The 21903-nt window shown below is 35.0% G+C and overlaps 1 protein-coding gene across 1 annotated transcript; it reads right to left on the reverse strand.

The window, feature by feature from the left end:
- Positions 1–1757: 1757 nt before the first annotated feature.
- On the reverse strand, positions 1758–21129 carry LOC103605147 (SEC14 domain and spectrin repeat-containing protein 1-like; the record flags this gene model as incomplete). The annotated part of the gene is made up of 4 exons (XM_008589733.1): positions 21075–21129; positions 18199–18307; positions 5816–5906; positions 1758–1871 (listed from the first exon to the last, which is right to left on the reverse strand). Coding segments are annotated over exons 1-4 (369 nt in total), but the record flags the coding sequence as incomplete, so codon positions are not given.
- Positions 21130–21903: the final 774 nt, after the last annotated feature.

The following is a 21903-nucleotide window of genomic DNA, read 5'->3' on the forward strand; positions in this document are numbered from 1 at the left end:
TGACTTCAAATTATACTACAAAGCTATAGCAACCAAAATAGAATGGGACTGGAATAAAAACACTCAGATCAATAGAACAGAACAGAGAATCCAGAAATCAGCTCACAAACTTACACTCAACTGACCTTTGACAAAGGCAACAAAAACATACTTTGGCGAAGACTCCCTCTTCAATGAATGGTGCTGGGAAAACTGGACATCCATATGCAAAGGAATGAAACTAGACCCGTACCTCTTGCCATATGCCAAAATCAACTCAAAATGGATTAAAGACTTAAGGATAGGACCTGAAACTATAAAACAACTAAAAGAAAACTTAGGTGAAACACTTCAGGAAGTAGAACTGGGCAAAGACTTTATCAATAAGACCCCAAAAGCACAAGCAACAACAACAAAATAAACAAATGAGATTATATCAAACTAAAAAGCTTCTGCACAGCAAAGTAAACAATCAACAGAATAAAAAGACAACCTACAGAATGGGAGAAAATATTGGTAAACTATATATCCAACAAGGGATTAATATCCAGAATATATAAGGAACTCAAACAACTTCACAGTAAAAAAACAAAGAATACAATTAAAAAATGGGTAAAGGAGCTGAATAGACATTTTTCAAAGGAAGACATACAAATGCTCAACAGGTACATGAAAAAATGCTCAACATCACTAATCAAATCATCAGGGAAATGAAAATCAAAACCTCACTGAGATACCATCTCACCCCAGTGAGACTTGCTATTATCAAAAAGACTGAGAACAACAAATGCTGGTGAGGACATGGATAAAGAACTCTTTTATACCGTTGGTAGGACTGTGACTTAATACAGCCATTATGAATAACAGAAAGAAAGAAGGCAAGAAAGCAAGCAAGCAAGAAACAAAGACCACCATATTATGGTGAACTTTCAGAAGGAAAGAACAGACCTATGGTTACTAGAGGAGCAAAGGAGGAGTCAGAAGGGGTTAGGGAGAAATTGGGTAAGGGACACAAAAAATAATTATGATGTGTTATAATGAACATGCTAATAATATTGATTTGATCATCACATATTGTACACAAATACTGACAGTCAACATGGTACCCTAAAAATATGTATGACCAATTATATTTCAATTAAAAAACAAAATAAAATGAAATGAAATACCAGCAGTGGGAGGTGGAACAATATTAAATCTTCCAATCCATGAACAAAGGATGTCTTTCCATTTACTTAGGTCTTTAATTTCTTTCAATACTATTTTGTAATTTTCAATGTATAAGGCTTGTATTAATGTTAAATTTATTCCTAAATATTTTATTCTTTTTGATGCTACTGTAAATGGAATTGTTTTCTCAATTTCATTTTCAATTTGTTCATTGCTCATTAATAGAACTACAACTGATTTTTGATACTGATTTTATTAACCATTTTTAATAAAACCTTCTTGTTATAATTTCAAACATATCAGAACCAATTTATAAAGAAAAAGAAATAACTTGAAACTTCAATCAAATCTTTACTTCAAATATTATGTTAAATTGAAATGCAGTTTTTATATCCAACTATTATTTGTCAACTAAAAATAAAATTTAAAAAAAATTTTAAATAAAAAAATGTATCTGAATGCTGACTACATACTAATTATTCTTTAGGCACTAATTAAAGCTAAAGTGTTGCTTAGCAACCAATGCTGAACAAGCAAAATAATACCAGCAAAATACTATTTTTAAAGATATAACACACTTTTTTTGGTTTTTTATAGATTATATTTACCTCAAAGCCAAGTCTATCCTTTTCTTTCCAAAAACAAAAATGTGTTACTTTCTTATCCCAGAATTCATCTGGCTTCACTACACAAACCAGGGATACCTCGGCTGGAACGACATTCTATAAATACAGAAAAAGAATTACAAATTATACATGTAAAATAAATAATTTACTAAATTTATAAATTACTGTATAGTCATAATTAGGCCAAGTAGGAGAACTTTGGGTAATAATCTAAAAAATAAATTAGAAGAATTCTCCAAATTTCAAAACATACATGGCAATAAAGAAATACTTGAAAGACAAGCTGATTCAGAAAAGATTTCAAATAAACCATGTAATATAGATAGTACATGTGAATTAGTTTTTGTTTAATGAATCTCTCTACTAGGAATATGTTTAGATTAAACTGTAAATCTTAATTTTTAGTTTAGAAATTATTAAATTTGGTTTTTCTATGATATGAAAATAATTTTTCTAACACAATCATCTTGGAGAATTTCCTCAAAAGATGTAAAATCAATTTTCTCACAAAATAAGTTTGTCATCAGCCAACATACAAAGAGTCCAAGATTCTGCATAATAATCATTAACTTGAAGAGGAGGACAAAGAGCTAATCTTGACAAATACAATTTCACATTTACTAGATATGGTTATTTATAATACCTAAAGAAGAATGAAAATTAACATTTGAGTTAGTAAATATTTCATGTATATTTTATCAGCATGTCCCATAGAGTCTAACTTCAAAATATATCCTAAATCTAGCCATTTCCACCACTTGCGTTGCTAGCATCACTAAAGTAGCCATTCTGGAATATCCTCATGACAGGCTTCCTGCTTGACATTCTCTTGTGCTCAGGAGAAAATTTAATCCTCTTACCAAGGCCTATAAGGCCCTCCATGCACGCTCAGGCCCCTGAAGACCTCTCAGACCTCATCTCATACCTCTCCCTTCCTCGCTCACTCCTCTCCTACAGCCACCTTCTTGTGCTCTGGAATATAACAAGCCTGTTTCCACCTCAGGACTTTGCCCATACCGCTTCCTCTGTCTGGAAAGTTCTTTGTCTTATACCTAGGAGTGCTCCCTCAGTTTATTTAAGATTCTATTCAAGTATCCCCTCTTCAGAGAGGCCTTCCCTGTCCACCCTATCTAAAGTGATACCATCTGACTCAGCCTCTTTTTACTGCTGTATTTTTCTTCATAGCATTTATCACCACCTGATATGACATTTATTAATGTGCTTAATTGCTTACTGTCTGATTCAAGTAGAACATAAGCTTCATAACGGCAGGTATCTTAACTGTCATGTCATCCCTGTATTTCCAGTGCCCATGACAGTGTCTGACATACAGAACATACTCTATAAATATTTGTTAAATAAATGAATCCTCATTAACTAGCATATCTCATTCTCCCAATTTTAGAGAAGAGTAATTCAAACTTCAGAGAACTAAAGTAACTTGCATAAGATAACAGAGTTAAAAAATCATGGAGCTAAAGAAAAAAAAAAAATAGAACTAGAGCTAGAATAGAAAACAGGTCTGCCTGATTCTGAAGTTCTACCACATCATTTCATAGTTCTAGACCAGAGGTGAGTAAATTCTTTCTAAAAGGTCCACCAGACAATAAATATTTTAGGCATTGCAGGCCATACAGTTTCAGCTGCATGACTTAATTCTGTCAAAGTAGTGTGAAAGTAGCAATAGGCAACATGTACATGGATAGGCATGGGTGAGTTCCAATAAAACTCTATTTATAAACTCAAGGGCCCAAACTCTGTTCTAGACCATAAATGGTGGCACAAAATAATAAGAATTGTCATTGTTATTACCATTATTTTTAGGGTAAAATAGAAAAACTTTCAATGTAAGTATGTCTTTGGGCACATCAGAAATCTAAGACCCCCCGAGATGCATGGGTTGTGACTAAGTAAGTAAAATAAATTCAGTGGTGTCAAAACTTTTATCCAAGGGGCTGGAAAATTTAGGGTAGATCTGAGAGTCATTCATATATTGACTTGTGGAAAATTATTTAAAAATCATTGAATATGAAAACTGTGAGAAACAGCGAAACCAAGCCTCTCATTATACAAAACACTAGTTATAGGCAGAGCCAGCACTAGGGTCTGGGCTACCAAACAACAGGTATCTTTTGAGATAAAAGCAACGAGTGACTTTGTATGTAGAAACTGTTTGACTACGAGAAAACAGGCCATTGCAACTTCTGAAAATGTTAACTACCAATAAATCCAAAAGTTGTTAAAATACCTATCAGAAAAGTAATTGCAAGAAGGGATTAAATCATCCATTGATTGTTCTTCAAAACTGCCACTGATCAAAGTCCAGTTCAAACAGCAAGTCCCAAACAGCTCATCTGTGACACAGTTGAATGACAGGATGAAAGGAAGAGCACAGGTCATAATGAATGGATTTCTCACCTAATAGTTATTTTAACAACGTTTAAAGAAGGAGTTAATCTTCAAGGTTTGGAACATAAAAGTGCTGGAAACATAATTGACAGAAAAAGTTATTATGTATTACCAGTCAATGTTCCCTTAAAAATTGATCCTCAAGAGGCTTTCTCCTTTCTAACCCAAAAGAGTGATTCTAATGATGGAAAGTTTAGATCAAACATTTAAAAAGAATGAGGCAATGGGTAGATGATTTGTGGACTACCTCAGATATGTGCCACTGGTAAACATATTATTTATAATGGATACAGCCAAAGCCTGGGACTTAGACTGCCAAGTTCCAATTTTAAGTTATTTAAAATTCTTGAGCTTCAGTTGACCTTTAGGGATAATAGAATCTACTTTGCAAGGTTGTATTGGCAAGGCCAAAATTAAATGACATAACTTATATTGTAAGTTTAGCACAGCACCTGAACAATTTTATGCACTAACTAAAACCTAAAATTACTACTTTGTTCCCACTCCTCAAATCTCTTTTTCCCAATTATCTTAAATAAATAATAAAACATAATCATTTTATTAAATTTTGAAATTATATTCCTTTCCACAGAACTCTAAAGCAGCTACCAATTATTTCTCAAATTCATTAAAAAGTCTTGATCTTACTTTCAATATCACTGACATTCACCTAAATGAACGCTCACTATCCCGTGTTAACTGCCAAATCGTATTTGCCCCAGCTTTCATCATATTTGCTTCATTTTTTAGTTATAACTAAGTCAGAGTCCCTGCCAGAAATGCCTTTTCACTTTCTTTCGCTTAAATTAGATATTCTCTTTTATTTAACTCAAATTTTATCTTCTCTAGAAGCTTTTCTAAGGAAAGCCAGGTACATGAGAGCAATCTTCCCCTTTCATTCAATCAAATACTTTCTTTTTCCATTTTGAATGATAATCTCTTCAATAACCTTGTTTACTGGGTATGTACTTCACGTCTGGGATCACAGAAGCATTCCATGTGGAGCACAAGGAAATATAAAGCACTAGACTGGGATCAGATCCCATAGACCTGGTAATCGTAGGAGTTTACTGAATGCTAATTTGCGAGCTGCTTAAGTCCCAAGGACACAGATGTTAAGTAAATTTCTTCTGGGCTATAAATAAATAATAACATCATCATGAATCCTGATACTTCTTGAAGGAAAGAGAGGACTAGAAGGGACAGACATACCAGAATGGCCTGGGAAGCTTTTTCAGACTAAACTTACCCGGTCCTACTCCCTACCTATATACCAGAACAGAGTGGGGAGGACGACACTGGCATCACAGCAGGCAGAAGCTCCTGTGGGTCCGATAATGTCTAACCTCGCACTTTTCGAATCATTGGTCTTGCTTAAATTACTTAAACATGACATATTATTTTCAATTATTTTATAAACCTTTGGAGTAGAGTTGAGATTTATTTTACTACTTAAATTCGAACCTACATAAATTGAATTTAAACAATCCGGTAGTGATATATGCATTTTCAGTACTAACTCATGGCTAAGAGCCTGGCCACAGTGCAAAAATGAAACGCGTTTGCCATTTTCACCATGATCGGTTCTTGTAAAATAAAAACCATTTCCTGATAGACAAAAACATAATTACCTGTAGCATTAAGACTACTGTTTTCACCACATTCCACTGTGATTTTCTGCCATCCACAATCACGGTAAATCCTCTAGCCTTACACTTTTCACTGAAACAAAACATTACAAAGTATTAAAACAAACTCCAAATTTTATTCTACATAATTCTAAATAAAGAAGGCTTAAAGCTTAATTGTATATGGAGTAGAATTAATCTTTTGGTTTGGTTTACTTTGTGAATAAATAAAATCAGAGTATTTTTTCAGTTTTCTCAAGCAATTTATTTTTCTTATCTCAGGAAATTTTAACAATTTACAAGCTAATTTGGCAAGAAAATTACTCTAAACACATGGAAAGTTAATGTCTTAAAAAAGGAAGAAATCGAAGCAATACTCAAGCACTCCCACTAGCCTCTCAATTTCTTCATCTGTAAAATGGGATCACAGTGAAGTAGGTAATGATTGCCACGTGCATTATGTACTTCTTGTCTTTTGGTCCTGCCAGAGGTATAAGATTTGTCAAGTGATAGTTTTAAGCAAACTATCACTTATAAATAAAGCAAGCTATTATTAAACCATTGGAAATGGGCTTTTTGGTGTTCTTTTGGGGAAATTTAATGAGGTGAAGTAGCACTTGCTGTACATAATGATCCAAAGCTTGAATACACCATGTCCAACCTACCTCTGCTCTCACTTTCACATTCTCAGTCACTTAACTAGCAAAATGATATCTTCAGTGCTGGAAAACTGTTATTGCTATATTATATGCAATTATTCAAGTACTTACTAAACACTTCCCAGAAGTCTACCCTAGTAAAATGCAGCTTCTGTATGGGAAATCGCCATTTTAAAGACCAAAACTATATAGCTATCATTATTAGTATTATTGTTTTACTTATTGACTTAATGCAAGGGTTTCAATTGCCCTGCCTCCAATACAGTGAAAGGAATTGCAGCTTTTCTTAGCAGAGTAAGTACTTGGTAGTGAAAGCTTTCACCACCCAAAGTTCTCCCAATTATATACATTATAGAAAAGGTAAACAACAGACCTTTTCCAGGGATTTAAACCCAACAGTCCAGAGAACTTTACTAGTCCTCCCCTACTCCCTCCAAGCATTCACGTTAGTCCCAAGAAGGTTTTTGGAGAAGTCATGTCCAGTTCTATTGAGAAACAGTAAGACCACAAGAATGAGGATGATATTGCTAAATCTGGAGGGGGAACAAGGCTCCTCTGCAGGCAGTGACAGAAACTGACCTTCCAAAGTAAATAGGAAGGTCACATAAGTGTTCACAGCAGCATAATTCATAATAGGCAAAGAGTAGAAACAATCCAAATGTCCATCAACTGATGAGTGGAAAAACAAAATGTGGCACAGCCACAGAATGAAATATTATTCAGCCATAAAAAAGAAGGAAGTACTGATTCATGCTACAACACAGATAAACCTTGAAAACATTATGCTAAGCAAAAGAAGCCAGACACAAAAGACCACATATTGTATGATTCCATTTATATAAAATGTTCAGAACAGGCAAACCCACAGAGACAGAAAGCAGATTAGTGGTTGTCAGGGGCTGGTGGGAGGGGAGAATGGAAAGTGACTGCTAATAGGTCCAGGGTTTCTCTTGGGCTGATGAAAATGCATTGAAATTGGGTGGTGTGACAGTTGTACAACCCTGTGAATATACCAAAAACTACTGAACTGTATACTTTAAAAGGGTGATTTTTGTAATATGTGAATTATATATCAATAAAAATTTTAAGTACTCTCTTTTTGGATTTGCACTACAAAATAAAATATTCATTAAGTATTCTTTGAAAAAAAAAGATGAGGCTATACAGTGAGCATTTCTGGGTTAGCAACAGCTTGAAAAGACTTGTGGAGAGAAGCAAATCTGACACCTCATTACTATTTACTAGAGGGAATTCCTAGTGTTTCCCATCAATAAGACATCTAGAAAGACCGCTGTGAGTTAGAGAGGATACAGCCAGGAGAGATCAGCCTGGGCAGGACAGCTGGCTATTGAGTGGTCTTCGGGGCTCTAGCAATGCATTACAGAAGTCTTCAGGCAGGGGAACTAAGACATAGAGCTATCGAATGGAGGCCTTCCCACCAAGACAAGGGTGACATTCCCATAATTTGGTACATTCTTGTCACCAACATCTACATCTCTGAGACACAGGTTACACAACCATTTATTAAATTTTACACAAACATTTATATTTCAAAGCACACTATAAATTAATCTGTGCATTAAGACTAAGAAAGTAATGAAACTTGCAAATACCATCTAGTGATCTTAAAGGAATAAAATACTTTAAATTATCTTTTAGAGTACTTAAAAACATCCTTAGTAATAATTTTCTCACAGTTTACTTACACAATGGAAATATACACAATCTAAGCATATTCTAAAATTACAAGATCAAGTGGTCTTTCAAGTACAGATGCTCCTCAACATATGATGGGATTAGTCCCAATAAACCCATTGTAATTTGAAAAAATCACATATCAAAAATGCATTTAATACACCTAATCTACTGAATATCATAGCTTACTTAGCCTAGCCTACCTTACATATGCTCAGAACACTTACATTAGCCTACGGTTGGGCAAAATCATCTAACACAAAGCAAATTTTATAATAAGTGTTTAATATCTCACAATTTATTGAATATAGTACATTGTATAGTATCAGTTGTTTACCCCTCGTGACTGCATGGCTGACTGGGAGCTGCCCAGCATCACAAGAAAGTATCATACTGCATATCACTAGCCCAGGAAAAGATCAAAATTCAAAATGCAAAGCATCATTTCTCTGAATGCGTACCTCTTTTCGCATCACCGTAAACTCAAAAAATCATAATTCAAAGCATCCTAAGTCGGGGACCATTTGTACTTGAAATAGTTTTTTTTAACTTCATTCCTACAAGTGTAGTGATAGTTTAAACTGCTTTTAACAACATACTTAGTTAGAAGCATGCCTTTATAAAGGGCATGTTGGAGGACCTTAAGTGCTATTATTAATAAATTACTATACTGCTGTTAACATGTTTATAAAGTCATGTGCCACATAATGACGTTTCAGTCAATGATGAACCACATATACTACAGTGGTCCCATAAAATTATAATGGAGCTGATATAATTATATTTCCTATTGCCTAGTGATGTCCTAGTGCAATTATTTTTTTATAAATTTAGTATAGCCTAAGTGTACAGTATTTATAAAGTCTACAGTAGTGTACAGTCATGTCCTAGACCTTCACATTACTCACCACTCACTCACTGACTCACTCAGAGAAACTTCCAATCCTGCAAGGTCCCCATGGTAAGTGCCCAATATAGGAGTACTATTTTTTATCTTTTATACCATATTTTTTTACTGTATCTTTTCTATGTTTAGATAAACAAATATTTACCATTGTGTTACAATTGCCTACAGCATTCAGTATAGTAATAAGCTGTAGCTGTACAGGTTATAACCTAGGTGTAATAGGCTATGCCATTCAGGCTTGTGTAAGTGCACTCTATGACGTTCACAGGATGAAATCACCTTATGCATTTCTCAGAATGTATCCCTGTCGTTAAGTGACACAACTGAATTATATTCTAAGAACAGTAACAAAAAAATATCTAAGGCCCCGCCTCCTTGTTCCTACTCCATTAGAGCCTTTCAAGGGTGCCCTGGCTGAGATAATGTGAAACAGGCAAGGCTCCTTAACAAGTTCATTCACTTTTGACTTAGAAAGGGATTGTCACAGATTTCCTAGGGTTAATATCCTGTAGCTCTTCACTAATTTCTTTGATTACAACTAAGGGCACTTTCTCTTCCACTTATAGAGTTCTGCTTACACTTACATAAGGCACTAATTTCACTTGGGCTTTTATTTATAATTACTTATTTACAATTCATCTTCATTAGATAACATGTTTCCAAAATGTGAGAATATTATCTTATTAAAATCTTGGCAGCTTCTACCACAGTGCTTTAAATACATAGGGCCTTTAAAAGCGTTAGACGATGCAAACACAACAATGGCTTTTCCTTCCCATTCAAAATTGAAGTCCTTATCATGGCCTACATGGTCCTCTGTGATCTGACCACTCTGCCAGCATTCTGCCTCTCGCTCAAACTGCTCCAGTCACACTAGCCTCCTTGCTGTTCTCACCTGCTAAATCTGCTCCTGCCTCAGGGCCTTTGCACCTACTGCTGTGCCCCTGTCTTTAATACTCTTTCACCAGATTATCTACAGGGCCTGCCCCTCACTCCGATCATCTCTGGTAAAATGTTACCTTATCATTTTGTAAAATATCACCATACATCCCCTTCCCACTACATCAATCTCCTGACTCTTCATGCTTTGTTTTCATAGTACTTGTGAATATTCCACATACTGTGTACTTATTTGGAATATTTGTCTGACCATTAGTAAGTAAGGTTCATAAGGGCAGGTACTGGATCTGCTTTGTTCACCCATTTGCTCAGCATCTAGAACAATGAAGACCTCATTATAGGCTCTCACATATTTACTGAGTGACTGAAGATTTATGACCTTAATGTCTGTGATTTTTAGCAAGTCATTAAACCTCTTCCTTCTGATGTTTCTTTTATATCATAAACAAGTTTTTCTACAATTAGAAAAAACTGACAAAATCAAAGCTTGAATTAAAAAAATTTTAAAAAACAAAATGAGAGAAATGAAAAGACAGCTTCAACAGATGTTGAATTTCTAATCAAGAAAAATCTGGGCAAGAATTTTGCAGCATTTCTATAAAGAAAGAGGATTTAAGTATTGGTAGGGTGGTTTGACTAGATGGTTGTTAAGGTACTTTCCAACCCGGACAGTCCATGGTTCTATAACTGGAAGATCAATCAGTTCCCTTTGAACTAGAAAATACCATGTTTTTAAATATATGCTGAATACAAGGGTATTTCAAAAAGTTCATGGAAAAAAAGAATTAAAAGGTAATATGAATCTTTTCATAAAATTTTTGAAGTACCCTCATATACTGTTAAAAAATGTTAAAACAAAGAAAAAATATTTAAGATTTGTTTTATAATACTGTATTCACCAGAGTGATTTTCATATGTCAGTTGTCAGTTGTGATAGATCTAGGCTTTACATGAATTTACTAGAAGTTACCAATAGATGTGGTACCATGATTATAACAGAGGAGGCCACAGCATGATATTTAGAAGCACAGGATTGAAGCCAGACCACCAGGTTCTGATCCCCTCTCTAGCCCTAGTTTGCCACAGGCTCTTGGTCAAGATACTTAAACTGCCCACCCTTCTATGTCTCAGTTCCTTCAGATGAAAGATGGGGATGGGGATGATAGTATTAATCTCATAGGGTTGTTGAGAATTAAATGACATAATGTCATCTATTATTTCCTTAAATATGGGACATTCTTTTCATATCTGTTTCCTAATCATCATCCATAAGTAAATTCTAAGGTTCATCTAGAATTTAAAGTTCTAAAAGGAAGGTAAGACCAGCCCAGACTAACTTTTTATCCATCAAAACAACTTCTACTGAGCTGACAACTTGTGCCTGTTTATTTGATATTCCAAAAAAATGTGAGATGCTCCAAGAATGGTCAGTAACCACGTCAAGTAAACCCATATGTGAGTATGCAGAGATCTGAAGAACTAACGCAATAAAATAAAATAAAGGGCAGAAACTCATATCCATTAACTATTCATCACTGACAAAGTACGAAGTACTACATAGGGCTGTGAAAAATACAAATTATAAGACAGTTTCTCCCCTCAAGAAGCTGAGGATCTTTTTGGAAGGTGGAAAGGTAAGAAGAAGAGTATTTTAACTAGTGTTTACTTTTTATTCACAGACATTATTTTATTTGATGTTATTAGGAAAACAAAATAAATCTTTGAAATATTTAAAGAAGACTTAAATAATAAATGTAAAAATTCAAGAATTATCATTAAGCACATCATGATTAAACATCTCATGAGTCAGAAACAGCAAGTGCTATAAGTTTGGAGGAATCTGGGAAGTGCCTAAATAAAGGAGCTAATGAAGCTTATTGTAAAGGACAGATACAGAGCAGGAAAAATATGAGCAAAGGCACCATTTAATTTGGGGAAAGTTTCTTAACTTCTCTGCCTTGACTTTTTCATCCATGAAATGGGGATAACAGTATCTGTCTTATCAAGTTATTTTGAAGACTGAGTTAATATAAGTACTTAAAACTAAGTGTCTGGCATGACAAGTGCTCAAATACACTAACTGAAAAAGATGACTCAAATCACAGAAGGTCTTGGCATAGCAGCTAAGAAGGCTGAAAGAATGTCCTTGAAAGCAAAGGCCTAACGTTTCTTGTCTTCACAGCACATGACGTCCAGGGTCTGTACTTGGTATCAGCAAAACAGATGGCTACTGAACTGAATTCATTGTGTAGAAAGAAGCAGAGGAGGTCAAAGGAAACTGAAAAGGATGATGAAACTGTTGTTTTGGGGAAATTAATCATGTACTTGTGTGCAAATCAGAGAATGGGGACAGAGAAATTAGTTTGGCTACTGCTTGACAACCTGGCCATCCCTATGCATGAACTTAAGTATATGAAAAGGGGACAGAGATGACAGAATTTTTTTTTTTTTTTTTAATGTAAAAGACAGGAAACACTGGCTCACCTGTCACATTTTTAAATGGCACATTATAAATTTTCAATACATATTTGTGGGATGAATAAAATGAATATTAAAAAGTCACTCATCTATGCATGAACTTAAGTATATGAAAAGGGGACAGAGATGACAGAATTTTTTTTTTTTTTTTTTAATGTAAAAGACAGGAAACACTGGCTCAGCTGTCACATTTTTAAATGGCACATTATAAATTTTCAATACATATTTGTGGGATGAATAAAATGAATATTAAAAAGTCACTCATCAGGCCGGCCCGGTGGCGCAATGGATAGTGCGCTGCTTGGGAAGCGCAGCGGTGCTCCCGCCCGAGGGTTCGGATCCCACATACAGACCGGGTCCTGCTCACTGGCTGAGCGAGGCGCGGGAGCAACACCGAGGGTTGCAATCCCGTTGCCGGTCCCGGTCCGGTACGGGGGCAACACTGAGGGTTGCGATCCGTTGCCGGACACAGAAAAAGACCAAAAAAAAAAAAAAAAAAAAGTCACTCATCAACATCATAAACTATGTTCAGGGCACTTAACTCCATTGCTTCGAAGTAACACTAAGGTCAAAGCAATTATATCTCCATTTGCCATAAGTACATTTATTGAGCAGGAGAAAGGAAGGCGTTGGTCCAAATTTTCTGGGAAGCTTGTCCCTTAAAAAAACAAAAATAGAGTGAAGCCATCCCAGTTATTCTCTCACTGACTATACTGACTTCTGAAGTCTACAAGACAAATGATCGATTAAAGGTGTTATATTCATATTCAAATGATCTTCTCATTGTTCTGCATAGTCCTCTAAACTCCAAGGAGGCTCCTTACAACTGGAGGAGGGGACTCTGCAGTGACCCAGCCATGGGCTGCTTCTATCTGTTTTGGCTTCTGTGGCTTTGCTCCTTTGAACAAAGATGTCCACAGATATTTAAAAGTCCTGAACATACAGAATATAGACCCTATACAGTACTGGTACTTATAAAACTATCTGTATGGGATTCAAATGATCATTTTACCATTTTAAAAAATTACAGATCTACATGGCTATCATGTTTCCTTTCACAATAGAGTCTAGGTCATTTCTATGACTTTGTTGCTAAGTCTGGTTTGTTCCTTCAATATGCATATGCTGAACACTTAAAATCTCATTTTTATTGGCATTGTGGATACAGAGATAAATAAGACATGGCTCTGAACTCGAGTGCCTCACAACCTAATAAGAGACTGATTCAAATGTAAACTACATGACACCAAGCAAAAGCGATTAGGGTGATAATAAACAAAAAGGTGAGAAACAATGGTGTACACATTTCACCACTTTTGCTTTTAAAAAGTTGGTCTTAATACCTTATAATCATACTTCACGTAATAACATTAAAACAAATCTCATTGTACATTAAATATGGACATGCTTCTGATTTAAAATTTTGAAACATATAATAAAATGATAGAAGATAAATACCCACTTGTGAGATTTTGTTAGTTACTAAGTAGTTACTTTTTTTAATGAAAAAATTTGCAGGCTAATTTATGTTCTTGTCTTTACCTTCATAAGTGAATCTTAATGAACTTTTATTCTTAGTGAATTTTATTCCACTTTCTGAATCATAAACTCTTAATTTATGATCTTGTTTATGTCTAAAATGTATAGCAATAGCAGGGAAATAAAAGAAAAAGTTTATGTATCTCTCCTAAAATTTCACATTCAAGTTGGCCCAAATTTGTTAATCTTTATTATTCTTTATTAAAACCCATGACTGAACCTTTATAAAAAGTGGGGCCATAATGGCTGGTCTTGAACTCCACACAGAACCAGATATAAGGAGTTACCTGAACATAAACTCAGTATCCAGGTCAGGCTATAGTTAACCTGACTGCCTCCTTTCTTCATGGTCCTTTTACTCAGAGTATGAAACAAAAACAAATTTAGGGTCAACCTGGGATATGGGTTGAATGTGTCTGCCAAAGTTTCATGTATTAGAAACTTAAACCCCACTGTGACAGTGTTAGGAGGGTGGGAAATCCTATTATGGTAATCCTATTATGGTAATTCAAAGGTGGGGCCTTTAAGAAGTGATTTGATTGTGAGGACTGTAATCCTGTGAACAGATTGATCCAATCACAGAGTAACGGGCATGGTTCTGATGCCTTTATAAGGGGAGCAACTGAAAAGCTTAGAGCGCTCTCTCCTCTCCCTCTCCCTCTCCCTCTCCCTCTCCCTCTCCCTCTCCCTCTCCTTCTCCTTCTCCTTCTCCCTCTCCCTCCCCCTCCCTCTCCCTCTCCCCTCTCTCTCTCCCTCTCCTCTCTCTCTCTCTCTCTCTCTCTCTCTCTCTCTCACACACACACACACACACACACACACACACACAGCCATTTTGCCTTGTGATACCCTGTGTCACTACAGAGCCATCACCCACCAACAAAGCCCTCACCACATGTTCCCTGGACTGTGGAATTCCCAGACTCTGAACTGTAAGAAATAAATTCTATTTCTTTATAAATTACTCAGTTTTGGGTATTTTGTTAAAAGCAACAGAAACTGACTAATACAACCTGTGTCAAGAAACTCTCCCATTCTCGACTGTGCTGGGTTACCCATTTAAAATAAGTATATATATCATATCTTGTTCCTGGGTCAATAAAAACGAGCATAAAATATAGGTAAGAAACAGAATAGTTTCTTCTTATTTCGGCATAACTTTTAAAAAACTATTATTCGAAATGATAAGATGTTCATTGCAAAAAGGAAACCACTTTTGGACAACTATAGGCAAGAGAGAGGCCACATCAGCTAGCCACACTGCTAGAGCAATCTGCAGGTGCTCACAATTGGGAGGAGTTAAACATTAACAGCAGGGGATTGGGAGACACAGCAGGTCACAAAAAAACACAGACATACTATGCTGTGGAGTGACTGAATTGTGTCCCCCAGAGTCCATATATTGGAAGCTTAATTCCCACTGTAACTGTTGAAGGTGGGAAATCCTATTGTGGTGATTGAAAGGTGGGGCCTTGAAGAGGTGATTAGATTCTGAGGATCAAGCCTAGTGAATGGATTAAAAATGTTTGTCAGGGGAGTGGTTCTGAAGATCAAGCCTAGTGAATGGATTAAAAATGTTTGTCAGGGGAGTGGTTCTGAAGGCTTTAAAAGAAGAGCACATGACAGGTTAGTCACTCCCTGCTCTGCCATTTTCTGCCATGTGAGACCCACCAAGACCTTCACCAGATGTGTTCTCTACACTCTGAACTTCCCAGCCTCTGAAACTGGAAGCAATAAATTTTGTTTTCTAATAAATCACCCAGAAATGGACTAATATACACAAGAAATGAAAAAACCTTTCTAGACAGATGCTGATCTTGATCTCATAGGGTAAACCTAAAAACAGTTCTGGGACAGAAAGAGAGGTGGAAAATGAATATATGAGGGTAACTTCAAAAAGTTCATGGAAAAACAGAATTAAAAGATAATATGAATCTTTCCATGAATTTTTTTAAGATCCTTGTATATGTGTTAAAACAAAGTACAATGTTATTTATAGACCTTCTAAGTGGGTAGGCATGGGTACTTACTGTATGATCCTTTCAACATTTTTGTATATATAAAAATTTTAATAATAAATGTTAGGGAGAAAATTACATTTTTTTTTTTTTTTACAAGATCAACCAACTTTATTTTCAAAATATATGAAATTCATTTGCTTTCACATTGACATGTGTGGGGTCAATTTTCTATCTTTGGAAGCTCAAGCAATTGTCCAGGATTTCACTTTAAATATTGACCCTTTTAATGAAGCATGAGAGGGTACAGCTTTCTTTTATGCATTTACAGCACATATTTATGAAAATACTGAATTTGTTAAAGGCAAACCTTTTTTTTTTGTTTTTCAAATAATTGAGAAAATTATATTTTAAAAGCAGTTCTGAATGGAAGACATTCTGGAGGAGAAAAATCAGCTTTAGGATTGCATCAAAAACATTGGAACATGTGCAGAGGCTGAGTTCCAGAAGACACCGTCTACTTGTGATTATGTTTTTTAACTTTAGGTGTCAACTTGACTAAATTCTGGTAAAGAATTACTTTTGAGTGGGTCTATGAGGGTGTCTCCAGAACAGATTAGCATATAAACCTGAGTGGACTGGATGGGGAAGGTCCACCCTTAATATAGGCAGGCACCATCCAATCTGTGGGGGCTCAGAGAGAACAAAATCTGAGGAAAATACAAATTGCTCTATCCATTCTGTCTGCTGAAGCTGGGACACACCAATCCATCTATGAATACTTTTTTCATAATTTGTAAGGTGTGAGTCTGGATAGTCTCTATTATCTAAAAGCAGTTTGTTATCTAATGGCAAATAATATAAATTAGCAATCAGTAGCTCAGATGATTAGCAAGGTTATTCAATACTAACATATTGACAGTGGGGTCTGATAATTTTCCTCTCCAGAAAGGGAAAAAAATTAAAATTTTCACTTGAAGACATCTATTTCCCCAATATTAAAAAAATAATCAGCAACAGAATCATTAAATTACAAACTAATATTGAAGTACGTGTGATCAAAATCAGTTGCTCTGCAATATAGTTTTAACCCCATGCTCTGCAAGGTGGTTTAAAATGAAATAAGCTATTATGTTAAATAAAATGCAAATATAGGAAAAGGATACTAAGAATTGCTTACTCTGACTAAAATGCTTAAAATTCACTGTCTAGAGTTTAAGAGCATTATATGATTTTTTTCCACCTCTACATTTTACAAACACACACACAAACACACACACAAAACTGCCCTCATTCTTATGCTTTATTGCAATGGTTTGCAAACCTGGCTGCACGTTAAAATTACATGGGAAACTTAAAGGATTAAAAAAAAAATCTGCTGAATACCCATCCCCAAAACAATTGAATTAGAATCTTTGGAAGTGAATCCCCAGACAATAGAAGTTTGAAAAACATCTCCAGATGATTCTAACATGCAGTCACGCTTCAGTCCCCAAATAATATCAATTATGGGAGAGAAAGTTGGGGAGGAGTCTTTTCTGTTTTTGTTGTTGAAATGATGGGTAGACTCTCAAGCAAATATGAAGATTTAAGCTTTGTCTTCACTCAAGAAATATAAAAATTAAAAATTCTAGGGCCTTTGGATTAAAATATAAATAAAATGTTTTGCATTTTTAAAACTAAGAATATAAGGGTCGGCCTGTGGCTCACTTGGGAGAGTGTGATGCTGATAACACCAAGGCCACAGGTTTGGATCCTATGTAGGGATGGCCATTTAGCTCACTTTGGAGAGCGTGGTGCTGACAACACCAAGCCAAGGGTTAAGATCCCCTTACTGGTCATCTTTTAAAAATAAAAAAATAAAATAAAATAAAACTAAGAATATATTTAAACTCCTAATAGCCCTTACTCAATATATTAAAACCTATAAAAGTATTTATACCAACATAGTGAATCAGCTACCTAAATAAAAGATGCTTTCTACTGAACTAACTTCTCTAATTTTTTTAAAGTTCCATACAGATGCTTAATCATTGTGTTCCTAAAAGGTTGACAGTATCATTAAGTGCATCAAGAACACAAAATATTTTTTTTGCTGTAGTGTCATAAGTTATTGATTCTAGTATTTTTAATTATAATTTCACTGCTAATAAAAGCAGATTAGATTGCAAAGTATACTTCAATGATAGTAGGAATCATTAGTAAGTGAATGAAAATATATTGAGATTTAAGAAAAGACACCTTTAGAGTCACCTTGGAATGCTGAGTAGGTAGTCTAAGGTAACACTCAGCTCATCCATATTTGTCTGTTCGAGGCATAATGGAATTGTCAGAATGAGGCCACTTCGTCTGTCCTTTCCTCCTATTAAAGGAAAAAAAAAATCAATTTAACACATAACGGCTTGTTAAGGCATTGTATGAATAATATATAGTTGATGGAATTGTCAGAATGAGGCCACTTCGTCTGTCCTTTCCTCCTATTAAAGGAAAAAAAAAAATCAATTTAACACATAACGGCTTGTTAAGGCATTGTATGAATAATATATAGTTGAATCCTATGTCACCAAAACACTTACAAGCTTAAGACATAATTAAAATATACCTAATGGCTATTCATAGATTGTAAATGTTTATAGTGGTATAGCAAAATTTTTAAAACTTTAGAAAAAATTAAAGGAAAAAAATTCACCCATGAAATCTTCACCCAAACATAGAAATTACCATTTAATTTTCTTCCATTTTAGTCTGTTTCTTAACATAATCAATTCATCAAACACCTATTGTGTGCCTAGTACAATAAGCATTGAAGTAAAATAAATTTCTAATCGACCTAGGAAAAAAAGTTTAAAGTCATAAAAAATAATAGTAAGAAACATGACAGTTTATTTGCTAAGTTGTACTGTATAAAATATACTATAAAATATCATAAAAAGGGATTCAGAAAATGCTAAGAGTTGCAATAAACGTGAAAAGTTTCATTGAAAAGTTAAAACTTAAGCAAAATAGGCAGAACTTGTAAGCCAAGTCAAAAGAGAACTCTGTAATGAGGAACGACCTGAGTTAATTCACAAAGGTCCAACAGCCATATATTGTTCACAAGTCAATAAAGAGAAAGTCCTGCCCAGCTGGGAAGAGTGCATGGGACCTGGATATTGAAGCCTGAAAGTCAAGTAGTAGAACACACATTTCATGTACATTCAAGTTCCCTTCAGCTTGCCATATGCATTAAAATGTACCTTTTAAACACTTGATACACATATAACTTCTTTGAAAATTCCCCACATGCTTGACTTTCACACTGAAGCCCATCTTGTGACCCAACTGACACTTATGGCAATTTTAGAAGCTTAAAAAGACTCCTATCAATGACATGAATGCAATTCATGACAATGCAATTCATGACATGCAAATCATAAATGATCTTCTCTCCTTCATTAGGTTAACCATACAAATTGCTAACATTCAATCACTTTTTTTAACATCAACATACGGCAATTTCAGATGTTTCAACTTAATAACAACTTCAAATTGAGTTTTTTATTTAGAATATAGGTTTTAGTTTTTGATCTTTTTTTAAATAGATGACACAAGTGGTTTTCAAACGGTATCCACTGAATGATTTTGTTGATTTGAAAAGATTTTCTCTATTATTAAAAAAGTTTGAAAATTACTGGCTAAAATAATCAATCCGTAAGAGAGGAAGTTAAGGAGGGTGGGCTCAGATCTTCCAATTGCTCCTTAAATCACTAAGCTTTATCTATGCATTAAACCAAACCTCCAAAACAGTTCCCACTTGGACTGTGGCACTCTGACCCACTGTAGAGCTGTCTTTAGTGGACGAGTTTAACATTCAGAACTACATTTAACTCCATACCCTCAGCTTTCACAAAGGGACAGTAAAATAATCACATGTAAAAGCACAAGAGGGGCAGAAGCCAAGAGGAAAAAGACTTTCAAGATAGATATGACTTGTCAACAGAGTCAAATATTGCACAGAGACAAGTGTCACAGGATGCAAAATGTTACTGATAAAGAGATAATAATAACATCCACTATTTGGCAACGGTGTGGAAAAACAGGTATTTTCATACACTGTTGAAACAATCTTCGTGGAGGGCAATCTGACAAAACCTTACACAAAATTTAAATGTATATTCTTTCAACACTTCTGTTTATAAGAATTTATACTGCTGAACTTGTACAAAATACAGAAATCTATGAATAAGAACATTTACACTACCATTCATATCAGAAAACAATAGAGAAAATATGTGTCAACCAAAAAGGGAAGAAGTGTTTAAAAAAAGAAAATACATATTAAATAAGGAAAAAACATGAGAGGAAATCAATTTCTTATTTTGTTCTTTATAATCCATTCTAGGAAAACATTCCAATTTACAGAGAGACAAAATACACTTTGAAAAAAGGACATTAGTACTATCAAGACAATTATAACAAAGGGAATAAAAAGAAAAAGCAAGACGATACAGTCCAAATAACCCTAAATTGGCAGGACCACAGGATCTATTCCAAAGTATGTGCAGATTTACTCAATGACCCAAATTCCAAAAAAATCATGACATCCAGTGCTTTCTCACCAGTAAAATACCTCACTGCTTCTCCTTGACTCCTCTTAGCTGATGTAGATTTTGGGTTAACAACTGAAGGTAAATTGAATTTCGAAAAGTAAAAAGTGAAAACAATACAATTGATATTCCATAACTCCTCCAGTGTATTGAAACTTTCTCATAGGAAGATGGAAAACAAAAACTAGGCGATAGGATAACCAATTACTCTATATTTCTGGAGCTTTTAGCTGCCAGTTAGTCAATTATTAATTATTACATTTTTATATAAGAAGTGAGACATCATGACAACTACCTTGTAGAGGTCATTTTAATCAAATTACAGAACAGAGTAAAAATTGGAAATTGGCCTGCCAAGAACTAGCAGTGATGGAGTTAGCTCACACGGCTATCCATTCTGATTAAAAACATCTCAAAAACACCTTTTAAACAAAACCTTCATGGAAAAATAAAATGTATTTCTGTCAAACTTATCAAAGAAAGTTAGTTTAAATAAGTTGATATACAAACACTTCTAATTCTAATTTTAAGGAGAACACATACCTGAAAGGAAAGCTAGTTTTTTCTTCAGAATGGGTAATATTACTGAGGCCTCCATGTTACTCCAGTAAACTTCCTCACTTCTGAAAACACAGAAAGTTAAATGTCAACCACAAGGTTACAATTATTCTACGAAATATGTACTTATGATGATTTTTCTCAGGGTTTCTCAGCATCAGAACTACTGACATTTTGAGTCACATAATTCTTTTTTGTAGGGTGTTATCCTGTGCACTGAAGAACAGTTAACAGCATTCCTGGGCTCTACCTACTAAATAACAACAGCACCTCCCCTTTCCAGTTGTGACAACCAAAATGTCTTTAGACATTGCCAATGTCTTCTGGTAGGCAAAATCACATCGCGTTGAGAATCACTGGCATAAGTGTTTTTCAGAGCAATACCCTTGGGCTTGAACACTGCCTGTACATAGCAGCTATTCAATAAATAACTTGTTGAATAAAGGAATCAGTTACTCAGTCAATCTTCTATTGCTTTCCTTATTAATAACACAGCTTCATTTCAAATATCTGATTCTTTTCATTCTACTGTTAAATAGCTTTCTCTGATTTCTCATATTTTTGTACCCCCAGAACACATGGTAACATATATATATATATATATATATATATATATATATATATATTTTTTGTGTGTGTCTTTTTCGTGACCAGTAAGGGGATCGCAACCCTTGGTGTGGTGTCACCCGCACCGCGCTCAGCCAGTGAGCGCACGGGCCATTCCTATATAGGATCTGAACCCGCGGCGGGAGCGTCGCTGCGCCCCCACCGCTACGCTCTCCCAAGCGCGCCCCGGGGGCGCCCCCCCATGGCA

The sequence above is a fragment of the Galeopterus variegatus genome, unplaced genomic scaffold (genome assembly GCF_000696425.1).
Source record: "Galeopterus variegatus unplaced genomic scaffold, G_variegatus-3.0.2 Scaffold5624, whole genome shotgun sequence".
Classification (NCBI taxonomy): Eukaryota; Metazoa; Chordata; class Mammalia; order Dermoptera; family Cynocephalidae; genus Galeopterus; species Galeopterus variegatus.